General features: G+C 42.6%; 1 protein-coding gene across 6 annotated transcripts in view; it reads right to left on the bottom strand.

Annotated features, from left to right (window-relative positions):
• Positions 1-14,675, bottom strand: part of samd11 (sterile alpha motif domain containing 11) — an 83,697-nt gene that overhangs the window by 45,962 nt on the left and 23,060 nt on the right. For 2 of the 6 annotated variants that reach the window (XM_005914932.3, XM_005914933.3), the window contains exons 1-2: positions 3,040-4,538; positions 1,811-1,902 (exon numbers count right to left, since the gene is read on the bottom strand). In XM_005914932.3, the coding sequence (XP_005914994.1) occupies positions 1,811-1,902; positions 3,040-3,739 (792 nt within the window). In that variant the 5' untranslated portion in view covers positions 3,740-4,538. The other 4 variants (XM_005914934.3, XM_014339806.2, XM_005914936.3 and 1 more) reach the window with 3 other exon arrangements.

The following is a 14,675-nucleotide window of genomic DNA, read 5'->3' as shown; positions in this document are numbered from 1 at the left end:
GTGTGTGTGTGTGTGTGTGTGTGTGTGTGTGTGTGTGTGTGTGTAAAAGTGCGAGAGAGCGAGAGCTCATCAGTGAGGGAGTGCTGGCTGCCATGCCCTGAGGGGAGTCAGTGGGGAGAAAGGGAGACGCCAGTACAGGCCATACAAGTCCCGCTGCCTTCCCTCCTCCGCCTAACCCTCACTGCTCCACATAGAACTGCCAACATACTCAGCCTGTGTGTCTATGTGTGTGTGTGTGCGTGTGTCATAGAGCTATTCACTTGGTGGGTTTGACTTTAGGCTTCACCACCAACCCAAGGAAAGGGGAAAGAGGCAGAAAAGGCTACAACAACAACCTTAAGGCTCTCATATCTCTGCTTACGTCAATAACAAAGTTTTCTCCGTCACAGCTGTAATTGAAGTGGAACTGTACAAGCCATAGCAAGCCAAGAGCCAATGATATCAGTAATGAGCCTCAGCGCAAGCAAACGCTCACATTTTCAAATCCTTCTGTAAAAAATAAGACGTGTATTTTTCCTGCCCCCAACCTCCCTCAGGTAATTTGTTTTGGCTGAACTCAATGTGTCAGGGTGCAGGTCTTCATTCTTGGCTGTAAAAAATGTCACCAGTTTACCTGTATCACTCAAACACCTCCGGCTTATCAAACCCGCCTTTGCCTTGCGTGCCTCGCACACAATAATCAGCAGTAGCCACGCTCAGTAGCTCGCTAAGCCTCTTACACCCTTCCCTCAAGATTAGAGCTTGGGAGCGACAACAGATGCGCTCCGCGGTGATAAAAAAAAAAGAAAAAAAAAAAGAAAGAAAACACAGACACACACGCAAAGACACACACTCACGCTCAAAACCCTCTGCACCTGTGTGAACAGATTTGGCGGCAGCGAGCCCGCAGTGTGCTTGCTCAAAGCTGACACACACACACTCACACACACACACAGAGCGGTGATGCTATAATCGTGACACACCTGCAAGGCCTCAAGGTTTGGCACCATGCCCTTGGCCGAGCCCTGAGGGAGGCACTAGGCAAACAAAAGTTCAACAGCCAGGTGAGGAAACTGACTCGGCGAGACAGAAGAACCTGACCACTGATACCCAACGTCAGGCATTAGACCTGGACAGCTCAATGCCTCCGAATAAAAGGCTGTTTGATACGCCACATCTGTGAAAGGCTGAAAGTGGATTTGATATTCATGCTGAGGAAAATTACCATCAAAGCTGACATGTGTGCCTGTAGGGTCTCTTCCATCAAGGTTACAAAGACTGCTTCACAATATACTCTTACAGACTACCCCCACTGGTAGAATAAAAGCTGACAACAAAAATACCAATAAATGCTGGTATGTCTTTTCCAGCTCTGACCCACGCCAAACTCAACTATAGGCTAAGAGGAAAAAATATATAATAAACAAAAAGGAGTACAGACTCCAAAGCCCTTAAACAAGATTTTGCGATTTAAGAAATACAGAAATAAACTGATGTGCCAGCCGAGAAAGAGCAAACAGTCCTCTTTGATTTAACTGAGCAGAAAAACAAACAATTATATTGCCTATCTGCAAAAGAAAATGACAAAACCTTTGACACAAATGTTTTTTATACCACGACTGTGCTCTTTGACCAGTTATAACCTTCACCACCAATGAGATAATTCTTCACCACTACAGTAACCCTACACACTAAAAAAAGAAGTTACCTTTAAGACAAATAAGCTATACCTCAGCAAGTAGTGTTCCCATACCCGACATAAAACATACAGAAAGCCACAGCAGCCACCAGTATACATATATACATATATATAATAAAGAAATATTCTTACCACTGGGGATGAAATTCGACAACCAGGGCAATCGCAGATGGGTGGATGCACCTGTAAGATTCCTTTGGACATAAGAGTCTTGAGACTTTTTCCTGGAAACAAACAAGAGAGACACTTTCAGAGAACACCTATCATATCCTCCATCAACTAAACTCATCTCCTGTAGCATGGGAGAAGCTCCCCACTAACATGGCATCTGTCTTCAGCTCTTCACCTCAGAATTTTAAAAACAAATAATGTTAAATAACAAAAATAAATAATAATAACCAGATAATTAACACAACACAGACCTGAAAGAGTCGGTACCTGCAAAGATTTGCCTATTCTCTGTTTAATTTTATCACTGTGTCCAGCTGTAGCCACTGTTCAGGGCTGCGAGCCAGCCAGAAGCTTACTGACATCTGTCTATAGGAATCGCTATATTAAACTATAAGACTATCAGTTTTGACCTGTGGGCGACCCCCCCACACCCCCACCCACACACTTCTTAATGCGTGTCAGTTTTGCCTGAGTAGCCCTGCATGCGCGTGAGTGTGAGGCGAAAGGGCGCGCACCAAGCGTGGTTACTGCATAAGAATACTTTGCTGTAAATGCCAAGCTTAAAAAAATCACTGGCAACGGTTTCTTGTTTTTTTTTTTTTGTTGTTTTTTTTGTTATTTTGTTCTTCTTGGGTTTTTTTAATGAAAACAAAAACATTCAAAATGAGTCAACAGCTTTAATGAGAAACACTGGATACAAATAAGTCGCATTAAACGAACTGTGATGCTAAATTGACGCAAAATATCGGCTCATAAAGTCTCCTCAAATCTAACATGCAATGCGTAAACGTGAACACCCATGCACAAGTGCAGCTGCACCTAGCGGAATGATTTATCTCATAATGTGGAATAAAACAATATATCTGAACTGTCACGTATTTCAGTAAACTACGTCTAACTTTTCACCTCGGTCCAGTGCAGCCAACTCCTAGTGCAGCCCCGGCTCGGTGTGTGTGAGACCAGCCCAAACTCTGTGTCAAAGGCTCGGAGGGTATGTGGAGGATATGCGCCCTTTCTCATCTGTCTCCTTACGCACCGACTGCTGTAACCCTTTCACTCCAAAACTCAGTACCGAACCACAGGATTCAAGTTAGTAGCCACACTATGCGGCGTCTATAAAGCTCCTAATTCACCGTGTCGTGTCCTCCTTTGCCCGTGAACCTTCAGAAAAGTGAAGATACAGCTCTTACCTTTGTGTCTGATACTCCGTTTCCAATCTTTGGCAGTCTCACGTCCACTGACAAACTGGAACTCGTTGGGGGTGAGCCACTCGCCCCTGTATTTAATTGAGGGTCCCTTACTGCCTTGACACAGTTTATTGATATAAAGCAAAGCCTTGTTTTCCCCGCACTCCACCTCAATGCAAGGCTCCCCGTTGTCGAAGAAGGGCTGAAAGTCGGGGATGGAGGAGAACCTCTCTACCATTAAGTCGTCCGTGTGATGGTGGAGGTGCTGGTGATGCAGCGCCGAGTCGTGGAGCCCCAAGTACGCGCGATGATGGGCGAAAATGTGGTCGTAGGGCGGCGGATGCGGGGTCACCACGGGGATAGCGGTGGCATTTAAAGGGGCCAAGTATTCAGAGGGGTTGAACGCAGTCAATGCCATGTCGTCTCCATCCAGCCTCTCCTTCTTGATGGCAGGCATGTTAGTGGGAGCCGAGCGCCGGTAACAAGTGAAAAGCTGCTGCTCGCCCGATCCAACTTGAGCGTCCTCTTCGTCTGCGAGTTGGGCTGACCCAGACTTGGAGACGCGCCGCTTGGTTTTACGCAGTCCCGTGTCGCCGAGAGACAGCGGTCTGATGAAGTTGCCGGATAGATTCCCATTCAGTAGTTTCCAGCTCGCAGCGGCAGCAGCGCTCTCCGCCAGCCTCACAGCTCCTACCTCCCACATTTAATCACACTCGCTCTGTTAATACCTGACATGCTGGGCAGCCCTGAGCCCCTCACACTCTCCTACCTGCTCTAATCAGTAGCGGCCACGTTTTACCTCGCACTTCTTAGCGTTTGAGAATTTTAAAAGTGGGAGTTTTCTTTTCTTTTTTTAATATCCACCGAGTAGAGGTAAACCAATCGCCAGTGCAATCTTTTAAAAAAAAAAAAAAAAAAAAAAAAGCGATTCTGTTGTGGAAACTTGGGGGAGATGTAACGAGCCCAAATGTTACAGCCAATAATAAGAAGCCGATAAGAGTGCGTATTTTATTTCAATTAAACCACAGTTATATGTGCAGCTGATCAGAAACGCGCCCCAATATTATTATTAATAATAATAGTAATAATAATAAAATATGAGACTTAATAATCCTTAGTGTCTGCGCAAACGTTGGTGCGGTTTAAAGTTTGGTAAGAGTTGTTAGTTTTTAACCCCTGTGTATGTCGCTGAAGTCACGCTGAAGTTCACAGACCCAGACCAAACAAGATTTGCACTCTCCGCCGCTTCTCAACTTGGCCCATTTAAACAGCGGAGGCTAGGCGAGACCCACACAGAGGGAGGGGGGTACCGCGAGGGACGGCACTTCAGTGCGTAAAATGGAGGAACCACCACGAGGAAGTAAACTGTCTCCACCTATTTAACTAACTCTTAAACTTCTTTCAGCTCTTTCCTTCTGTTTACCCAAAAGCTCACAATCATATAATTATTAAGTGGAACACTGACACAAAATCGCACTCATACAATTTAATAACTGAAGCAAAATTCAACCCAAAAATATGCCTTTTGTGTCATTTTAAACTTCACTATTAGAGGAACTGCTCCAAATTTTGCTTTGGCCATTGTTTTTAGCCAACAACAACAACAAAAAAAGGCCAGTTTTACTCACATGTTCAACTTGTAATCACTTCATCATCATATAATTTCACAGCTCTAAAGTAGTCCTTTACTATTAACCTAGTCTATACAAAAGAAATGGACTGCTGGATGGACGTCAGAGACCACCAGATCCACACATGGCCACTGCTGTGTTCAGTTTTGGTGTCTAAATTCAACCATCTTATTTGTTATACTTCACCTACTATGACCCCGTTCTGCCCTCTCCCGCCACACCTGCTGCAGTGTCTTTATGCGAGCCGCCACTTTCAGCGCTGAACACATTTTCACCTGTTAAGCTCTCTACATGTTCTATTTTTGGTGTTAACCAAGTACAGAAGGTGTTAACCTTGTGCTTCTATTTATTATAATAAAAAACAAAGCAAAACAAGATTGATATCATTTTCAGGTATTACAAAAACAGCAAAATAGTGAGCTGTTAGACGTGTGCTTAATAACTAAGTTAATGGAAAACTTATTTTTTTGTGTGTTTTGTTCTTTATATAGCTTCTGTTTTGATGTAGACAGGAAATACAAAGACAGACACTGGTGTGACATGCAATAAAGGTCAAATTATGGACCAAAAATATATTTTTGTGGTCTAAGACTATTTTGTCCTCAATACAGTCATAAGTAACGGCGGTTTGTTTGAGTAAAAGTGTTAAAATTGAACTAAACTCAATCATCATGTAGCAAATTTAAAAAGGTTGGTCTTATATGTAACCACTGCTGCAGACTTTTGTTTCTTTAACTGGAGTATAACCCAAAACCTGGAACCATACGTTCTGAAAGCACTTTCTCTCCACGCTGTCTGCAGGGTAGGCTCCCCTGAGCTCCTGGAGCTTATGAGCAAGACCACATCTGACCCCCATCAGTGAAGAACCACCCAGGTGGATCCACCACCACCAACACATGGAATAGCCATTCCAGCAGCAGAGGTGGGGTCTAAAGCGCTGTGTGTCAAGAGCTTATAAATCAGGCCAAACTGCCTCTGACACACACAGGAAAGAGGCACGCCACACCGCAGGCGGAAGCGCTGCACGGGAAGGCCGGAGTCCACAGCCCGGGCCAAAACTGGTATAAAAGCCTCCAGCCACGACTAAGCAGGCAAACACACAGCAGACATGTATAAAAACAGATGCCAGCTACCTCACTGAAGATGATGACAGGCTGTAGATTGACATTTTTCCCTTTGGATATGAGAAGCTGTGATGTCTGAAGGGAAAAGTAATGGAATTAGTGGGTTTGTGGATTAGGAAGAGACCAAAACAGATGTTACATTCACAGCTAAGGAAGAAAAAAGTGACCTGAGATCACTTCTCTGAAAAGCCTCGCCTGAAACAGAAAGAAAAAAAAAAATCCAATCAAACATTTTTCGACATATCTTTCCACGTGATGGTGAGCTCGCCGAAAAGCAGCACTGACATTAATTATGAACTGCTGACATTTATGGCATATGTTTAAAAAGTCGTTTCTAGGAAGTGGAACACTGCATTTCAGATTAGAAGCTCTGATACTTTATCAAAGCGGGCCTCACCGCAGCAAAATGTCTCGATGGAAACCTTGTTGATAAGTGCGTTGGTGCTAGAGGCTGCACCGTCGGGAGAGCCCTGATGAAACTAGTCATAAAGGGGACACCCATTACTTACACCCACTGCCCATCCTTGAATGTGACTCATTCAAGGGGTTCCCCAAACTTTAGTGACGACACCTCAACTTTCACATCTTCAAAAAATTGGTTTGGTGTTAAATGAGTAAAACTTTCCATCAGCAACCTGTGTCTTACATAAAAAAAAAATGTTAAAAAAAAGAAACAACCTCTTGATTTGATGGGGAAACCTTGCTCAACCTTTCTACCTCCTTTAACCTTTTTACTTCCTTTTTGCAGTTTGCAGTGTGGAAGAGTCTCGTGTACAATAGAAAAGAAAATACCAAAGAAAAACCCACACCTGCTCATACACCTCATAAATTTACAGTGAAACAGAAAATCCCAGCATCAACGTATGATGGCTATATTACAGTAAAATGGTATCTTATTTTAGTTAACAGAGCGTTACCTCTGCTTGTGTTGCTTTTGAGCTAAAAAGAAAAAAAAGAAGTTAATTCTGTTACATTTGAAACCAATTTAGAGTAGAAATAACCCACAGGGCATAAAGTCAGGCAGCTTTGCTTGTGTAGGAGCTTTAATAAAATGTGTTGTGGATTCTACAAAAAAGTACCTCCCACAAAGATGATATAAACATTAGTTCTTTTGATATAATTAACTTTTTGTTGCCAACTACTTCTTCACTCTGTGACTTTCCGTGTTTCCTGAGATGTCTCTGAGCAGCCTACACAGACGCACACTTGTGCATCGTTCAGCTATGACGTACTTTTGCTGTGCGAGTGCAAGGCTTGACTCATGATCGCTTGACTAAACACTGCTGGAGATATTAGCATCACCTCATCTTAGAGTTTCTCAGTCTCATGCTAAAACACCTGTTCACATGTGAATAAACTGGTGAGCCTGCAGTGCAAACCCTTAGATTAGAAATGAGATACCGACTGATTTAACAACCCCAAAATATACATAGAAAGCAAACCAATCGCCCACTAAGGAACAAGAGAGACTTTAACACTACTGAATTTTTCTCTTCAGGTTGGTCACTAAACTTAATACAGACACCGCTTCACGACACTGTTTGTGTATTTTCTTTTGACATTTCATCACTGCAATATTTTTAAATGATAAATTAAACATTCATATTGCTAAATTACACTGTTGCTTTCTGGAAATTCTGTCTATGAGCGCTACATTACGCAGAGGATAAGCGTCTACAGCTGTCTACAAAACTTCAAAAACGCAGAGATCAGTCCTCCCCTGTAAACCATAAAGGATGTTTACACAAACTGTTGGGGTCGGCTTATTTGGCCGTGTGGGCTAATGAAGCACAACTTTTGTCAGTCTTCAAAGTGTGTTTTACAGCCATTCTCTCTCCCTGTCGTCCGGCGGGAACCCCCCTAGAGCGGCCTCCGCCTCTGCGCCGTTGTTGGCAGCGGCCCGGAGCCGCAGCGCTGCCGGCGGGGGAGAGTGGTAATAAATAACCCGGGGAGAGGAGCGGAGACCGCCGGGCGGTGCACAGTCTGACCTGACAAATACTCACTGGAAAACCATCAGAGAGCGAGAGCCCACCCCTAGCGCTTGGAGCCAGCCTTTCAGACATGAGCTGCAAAATATATAGGCCTGCCCCTACTGGAAAAAACAAGGAGAGGAAGAAGACAGAAGCGTCTCCGTCTCTCCCCCCGCATTCACATCCAGACACCGCCGGAGACACGGCGAGAGTAATTAACTATTTAAAGTTCCTTCTGAAAGCATCAAAGTACGCCCTGTCCAAATCCACTATGGCAAAATAGGAGACGATAAACAAGTCAGAGGAAGTTACAGGAAGATTAAACTATTTTAAGTTTTGCTTGACATGGAAATGACCCAGTTAGCCTGAATTTAACCCACAAGTTCACTAATGTTCTGCCTTGTTTGCTAACTGTAACTGGTGAACTTAGGTTCACAATTTCAAAAATGTCCTTGATTAAAAATGAGCATATTTTAGTGCCTATACCCCAAACCTTCAATGTTATCCCATTAGTTTTTATGATAACGCCTTTGCGTGCGATTGCATTGCAACTGTACTGTTAAGGATTATGGACATGCAACCTACAGACATGCATTTGTGCAGTCCTCCAAAAAAGAAAACCAGCCACAGACTGTATAAAACACTCAGGTAGCTTCCCAGCTGGAAAAATTAAGCCCATGTTGAAGTGTGCTCAACTTGCATTTCATCTGAAAACCACCAGAGAGCAACAGCTGTGGTTTCAAACACACTTCCTGTCCATTAGAAGTTTACTGGAAAACAGCTTCCTGCGTTGACCTCTCAACACTTTCATGTTGAGTTTGAGCTCAGTCAGTCATTTTGAGTCATAGCGAATGAAAAACAACTCTAAATGAAGGATAATCTGTGATCATGAAACCATATCATCATTAGCTAACGCCTTGCGATTGACAAACTGTTGCCAATAAGCGTGTAACTTTACACAGAGACCCACCCATCTCTACCACATCCATTTTTTTTGGGCAACCAGAAAAGCTCATCTTAAGGTTTCAAAACGGGACTTCAAAAACAGCAGCTACGCCCATCTTTTATAGCGTCTATGCCAACAGCAAAGCCCAATCAGACTGATATGGTTTTCTAGGTTAAATGCTGATTTGTTAAAAAATTGTGCCTGAGCAGGAAAGAGAAATAGTGCAATTTACCAAGTACAGACCAAAGATTTTAAAAATAACACAAGCAGCTCAAAAAGTGCCCCAGTGGACACCTTTCATTTGGTTTCACTTCGGCTCTTATGTTATACAACTTTGGTTTTATACACAGCTGACTGCAGGACCAACAACAGAAAAATCAAGAGGACCCCACATGACAGTAGAAAGCTACATCGTGTAGACCCCTGCAAAGCTATGCACCACCCACGCGCAACCATTTGTTTACTTTAATAGGTTCCTAAAATCCTAAAAATAATAATAATAACAGTAATAATTATCCCATCTAGATGAGCAGTGTTTTGAACAATATCAATACACAAACACTAAAAAAAATAACATCCAGCACTGCCAAGAGCATACTCAAGTACCAGGTGGCAATATGACCCTAACTCTACAGAAATGTTGTCCCAGTCACAAGCCTCGCGCAAACAATAACAAGAATCACAGTCTTGCATCATAAAAGATGATAAAGACGCCTACTTTTGATGTTGCAATAAAAAAAATCTTTGTTTTCCTTGCTCACATGTAAACAGAGAAAAGGAATTTCTTAAAGTCAAGTTTCCAAAAGCTCAGTTTTCAGTGACCCAAAATGGCATGCAAGCATGTACGAAAGGCCAAAACACATAGATAAACCTACGTTTTCTAAAACACCCGTGTACGTGTGGAAAGGACTGAAGAAATTTCAGAACACCATTTTAAAAATGTTTCTACTTTTGCTAGTTTTTGTCGAAACCACAGCATCAACAATACACAAGCTGTTAGTCAGCAGCTAAAAACACTAAGGTGAAATTAAGACCTTTGCAGACAGATAACTGACCAAAGTTGTGGTGTTAAGCCTTAGCTATTTCATTCTGTAGTTTACGGGGGTTCTCTTGATGCATATATCAATCCATCGTCTCCTGTTTATCCAATTCAGGTTTGGGGTGGAACCCATCCCTGTTGACCCAGTGCAAGTGGTTGGCTACACCCTAGACAGGTTGCCAGTCTATGGCACGGCTAACACAGTGACAAAAAACATTCACGCTGGCATGAGTCAGTGTACCCTAATACATGGTTTAAAATCACCAATCAACCTAAAGTGCAGATATCTGACAAACTCCACACAAAAAGGGCCCAACTGGAATCAAACTCAGGACCTTCTTGCTGTGTTAACCACCACACTATTATGCTGCCCAACTAAATTAGTATTAATAGTCATTTAACTGTAGCCTGTAACATCATGCAAGAGCACAAAGACCACATGGATTGGAGTCACTTAGTTCAGATTTCCAGTTGGTGCCATCAACCAATTGGATAGGCCTAACTTAAACATGTGATGTAGCGCTACGCCCCATTTTTGTATACATTTTTGTTTTAGATGGATCAAAGTAGTGAAAAATTGGGGACGACAGATTTTTCAATTATTAGAAGCAACTGTTGGACCAGTTGTCACAGCCACAAGGAGGTTTATTCAACGTAAACAAGACTAAACGTCTGACTCATAGGCCATCACCCAACCACGATGCTCTGCCCCTTCCTGCAAGAGGAACCAGCTGTGAGTAGTGAACTGATAATAACACCAGCATTTTAAGTAAAGAGAATATGGTATTATAATCAGGATCCTTTAGCGTACACTGACTCATTAGTCTTAGAGATGCATCACTTCAATCAGGAGGAGATCATTTACATATGAGTCAAACAAGGGAATTCCCGTCATCACCCCTAAACAGTTGCGAGCTAAATAAAGATGTTATAAAGCAAGGCCCGTGATATGGTGCAAACAGCAGGTTCAGTGAGCTTACACTACCTGAATAGAAGCTGTTGCTACATCTTATGAGTTGTTCTGAAGAAAAACAAGGGAATTAGTATTTTGGCTCATTTGCTGGGTTCAGGTTTTGTTCCCCCCCAAATTGTGCCTTTTGTATAATTGCTTTAACATGACAGCTAACATTAAATGTTCTGCGACCTGCGAAGTTGCACCTTAGTAGAAAGAAAAAGTCTTCATCCGTATTTGAAAAATACTTTTTGTATTTATTCTTTTTTTGTCCTCAGCTTCTTTGATAGTCAAAATGTGAATAATTAAATGATAATAACACAACTGATATAATCAAGGCAGTGGATGGAAACACAAGTTAATAACTAAACTAAAATGAGTACATTTCTCAGTTGCTTTGTGTACAGTGATTTTTTTTTTTATGCGTTTGTCATCTCGGTAAATTTCCACTAACATTCAAGCAGAAGCTCTTGTTACAGTGAATACTTTGCATTTTGCAATTCATCATTCCTCTCATCACATACTTGATGGTCATCATTACTAGTATCCGACTAGCTGGTGACGCTAGTCGGAGTACAAATTTCCAGATTAGTGAATTTAGTTTGGTTCTTCTGTGGCTTTGAAGAACCAAACAATCTGTATTAGCATAACCGTGATCACACAGCTGGTCTTGGCTCTTTTAAGCAAAACATGGAGAAATATTAAGACTTTCAGTATCCAGGGATGTCAGACCTGTATTAGATAACAGGCTGTGACTGTTTTGGCATGGGCTAGGATAGAGAATATGAAGACTAAGATTTCTTTGGTACTTCACTTTACTGTCACACAGCTCATCACCTCTGCTCCGTAGACCTACACATTCTTCTCAACAAGCTCCATTTTAAAAGGAGAAAAAAAACTGTATTTTAATCAGAGTCTTCATAGAAGCAGTTTCATTTGAGTCGTGTGACACAACGGCTACTGTTTTAATTAATCTACCCGTCTGTAGATGTTACAATATTGTTATAAGGTTTTGTTTTTCTGCCTTTTTTCCTCCTTCCTATATTCATTGTTCTACTGTGGCTGTTGGTGGTTTCTGTCCTGGGGTTGAACCTCTTGTTGTGAGCCATTCCTCCCGCACCTGTTTGTAATGAAGTCATCAGTCGGCAGGTAAATCTACAGTTCCTCAGCACTGTCCCCATCAACATGGTGACACTTAGGTTTAACACAAAGGCGGTCTGTTTTCAAATAAAGACTAGTGTACTTACCTTATATCTCAGTGCTCTCCATAGTAACCTACCTGGAAACCTCATCCAAACCCTGTCTATTTGGGAGCCCACTGACCTGCAGTCTGGTGATAGCTCCAACAATTCTGCTTCCTTTTGGCACCACCTCAGCAACCAGAGGAGCTGCTTACCTGCACTCAGCCTGCATTTCCCCTCTACACCCATTCGCTTCTCTGGAAACTCACCTGCCGACCCAGAAACCCACCCACGCTCTGTCTCCCTGTCAATTTAGAGCTCCGGCAATCCTTTCCGCGTTGATCCTGCTTACAATTCCTTGTCTCCGGTTCACCAACAATCCATCACGCTTCTTGGGTCCTGATCATGGCAGATATACACCTACTGAAACAACACAGTGCGTACAAACCTAACCTACCCAACTCTATTAAATGTGTGTTGGAATCACACACCGGACATAGGACACTTTCACAGATGACCTACAGCCCAACACTGTGCCGGGACACTTCCAGGGCAGATGCAAATGGAGGGTTTGAGCTGCTGCTGCTCAGCTAAAGTGCAAGCTAAAGGCTAAAGGAGAGGGAAAAGGTGCATTTATAATAAACCTGTCTCATTGTGGATGAATCAGATTTCTGGAACAGAACTAATGAAACAGAGTTGATTATTCTTCCACCATAATCCTCAGAGTACACCGCGCACAGGTTAGCAGGAGCTCACTTTGGTATTTCATTAATAATGCACACAAGGCTTTTGGGTTATCCAAATTAACACAAAACAGCAACAACACATTGGTGTTAAAATTTCTACTCTATATTTCAACACATTTTTAACACTGTACAGCTGTGATATAATAAAATGAGTAACAATGGTAAACAGCCCTCGCATAAGGACACACAATCCCTGGTATCAGCAAGATGGAGATTACGATCGAGCGAGTATATCAGTTTGTTTGTTTGTTTTTTAAACAAAAGAGGGTGACTAAAACAAATTATAAAAAAATCTGGGCCATTATAAAAATTAAAAATCCTAACCTGCCCTTGATACCGATTTCATCTTTCTCCACGTTTCAGACTCGCTTTGGTTCTTTTGGCATTCACAGAGTATGGCACCTCTTGGTTCAGGTCAAACTTCTGTTGTAGTAGTTGTTCCTGTTCGGTGTTATTTGCTCCAGTAAAGGATGCTACCTTTGCTGATTCATTTTCATTTGATCTAGACCTGAAACTTCTCAAGGGACCGCAGGGAGTTTGGCTCCTCTAAATTGGAATTTGTGGAATTTAATATCACAAACGTTCAGAGAGGATACAGTCTCCGAGGCCTTGACTCTACCTCTGTTAGCAGACACAGAAAATGATCAAAAATCACAAGATGGGGGAAGGAAAAAAAATGATAGATCAAAAGTGCCAGATTCTAACAAGTCTTTGGAAAGGAAAGCACAAAATTTGTCAATTCAAAGCATTCTTGTGATTACAGTCTACTAAACAACACATCCAATTGAAAATTCATCTACAGCATTTTCAATATGTGCAGAGTGCTACAACGGCAGCTTTTCTGGCTCCTGTTTGCAGTCTCTAAACACCTGCAACAAAAACCAGCAGCTTCTTCAAAGCGGTTTAAGTCATGTTTTCCCTTCATTTTGCTTTTTAAAACATTTTTAACACTGCATTGGCCTGTGAACACAACGAGACCACTCTGCTATTTTTGTGGTGTAACCTGGGCCTAAAGCTAAATCTTTAACCAAACAGTCGTCCAAAAAACTAGCCTAAAATAAGTTTGAAAACTGCACAAGTGTGAGATCAACACAGTCTTGTAACTCCAGAATTTCAGAGTTGGCAAGCAGGCGGAGAAACATTAAACCCAGGGGGAGGGGGAGGGCTGGGGAGTGGAGGGGAGGGGGGGTTATGCTGTCGTGCCGGCGCCCTTGGCCTCCCCCAGTGGATCTGGGGGGTCAGGCGGCTGTCTGTGATCCCACACAGCGGCTCTTCCACATGGGATTTATTTTCTTGCTGGATGGGCAGGCAGGCGGCCCAAGAGGATTCTCATTTTAGACCAGCGTCTGTAGCTGTCAACGCCAGCCGACAGAGGCGAGCGGACACCCGACCCCGAGTATCCTCCCTCAACACTCCCCTTTGGACTGCCTCCCCTCCTCCTCCTTGTATTCCCTGTTCACACACAGAAAAAGCACACAGACACCGAGCATGCACACACACACACACACAAAATAATGATTTCACAGCCTCTCGTTTTCTTTAAATAAAACCTCCACTTAAGTTATGATGTGGCTGGAAATTATAACATTTAAAAAAATTCAGCATGACTGTTTATTCAGTTTTGCATTCAAAGCCATTTTTTTGCAGTTTAGCAGGAGTCCTTATCTTTGATTGTAATGCTGTGTGGTGAACTCAACTGAAAGCCTCGACGAGCAATGAGCCAGGTCTATCTAGCAAAAAAAAAAAAAAAAATGCACAGCGTCTCCCCTTCCTCCCAAGCGCCGTTAATAATTCGTGCAGTAAAAGATAGCATGCCTCTCTGAGTTTGTGGGAGTTATTGGCACAGTATTCCCCACCATATTTGTGCGAGGCAGTGATAGGAACATAAATTATTTCTTATCTCTTCCGCAATCCATTTTTCAAAGGGCTCACTCTGTGTTTGAAGGGTAGCAGCGCCGGCAGCCAAAGCCCAGATAGTCGGCTACATTAGCCTTCAAGAGATCCGACTTCGTGATTTCAAACAATGCAATAAAAACAGAACTCATTGATA

Source organism: Haplochromis burtoni, unplaced genomic scaffold (genome assembly GCF_018398535.1).
Source record: "Haplochromis burtoni strain Fernald_Lab_line unplaced genomic scaffold, NCSU_Asbu1 Contig_9, whole genome shotgun sequence".
Taxonomy (NCBI): domain Eukaryota; kingdom Metazoa; phylum Chordata; class Actinopteri; order Cichliformes; family Cichlidae; genus Haplochromis; species Haplochromis burtoni.
Note: the sequence above shows the minus strand (reverse complement) of the source record. Positions and strands in the feature narration are given on the sequence as shown.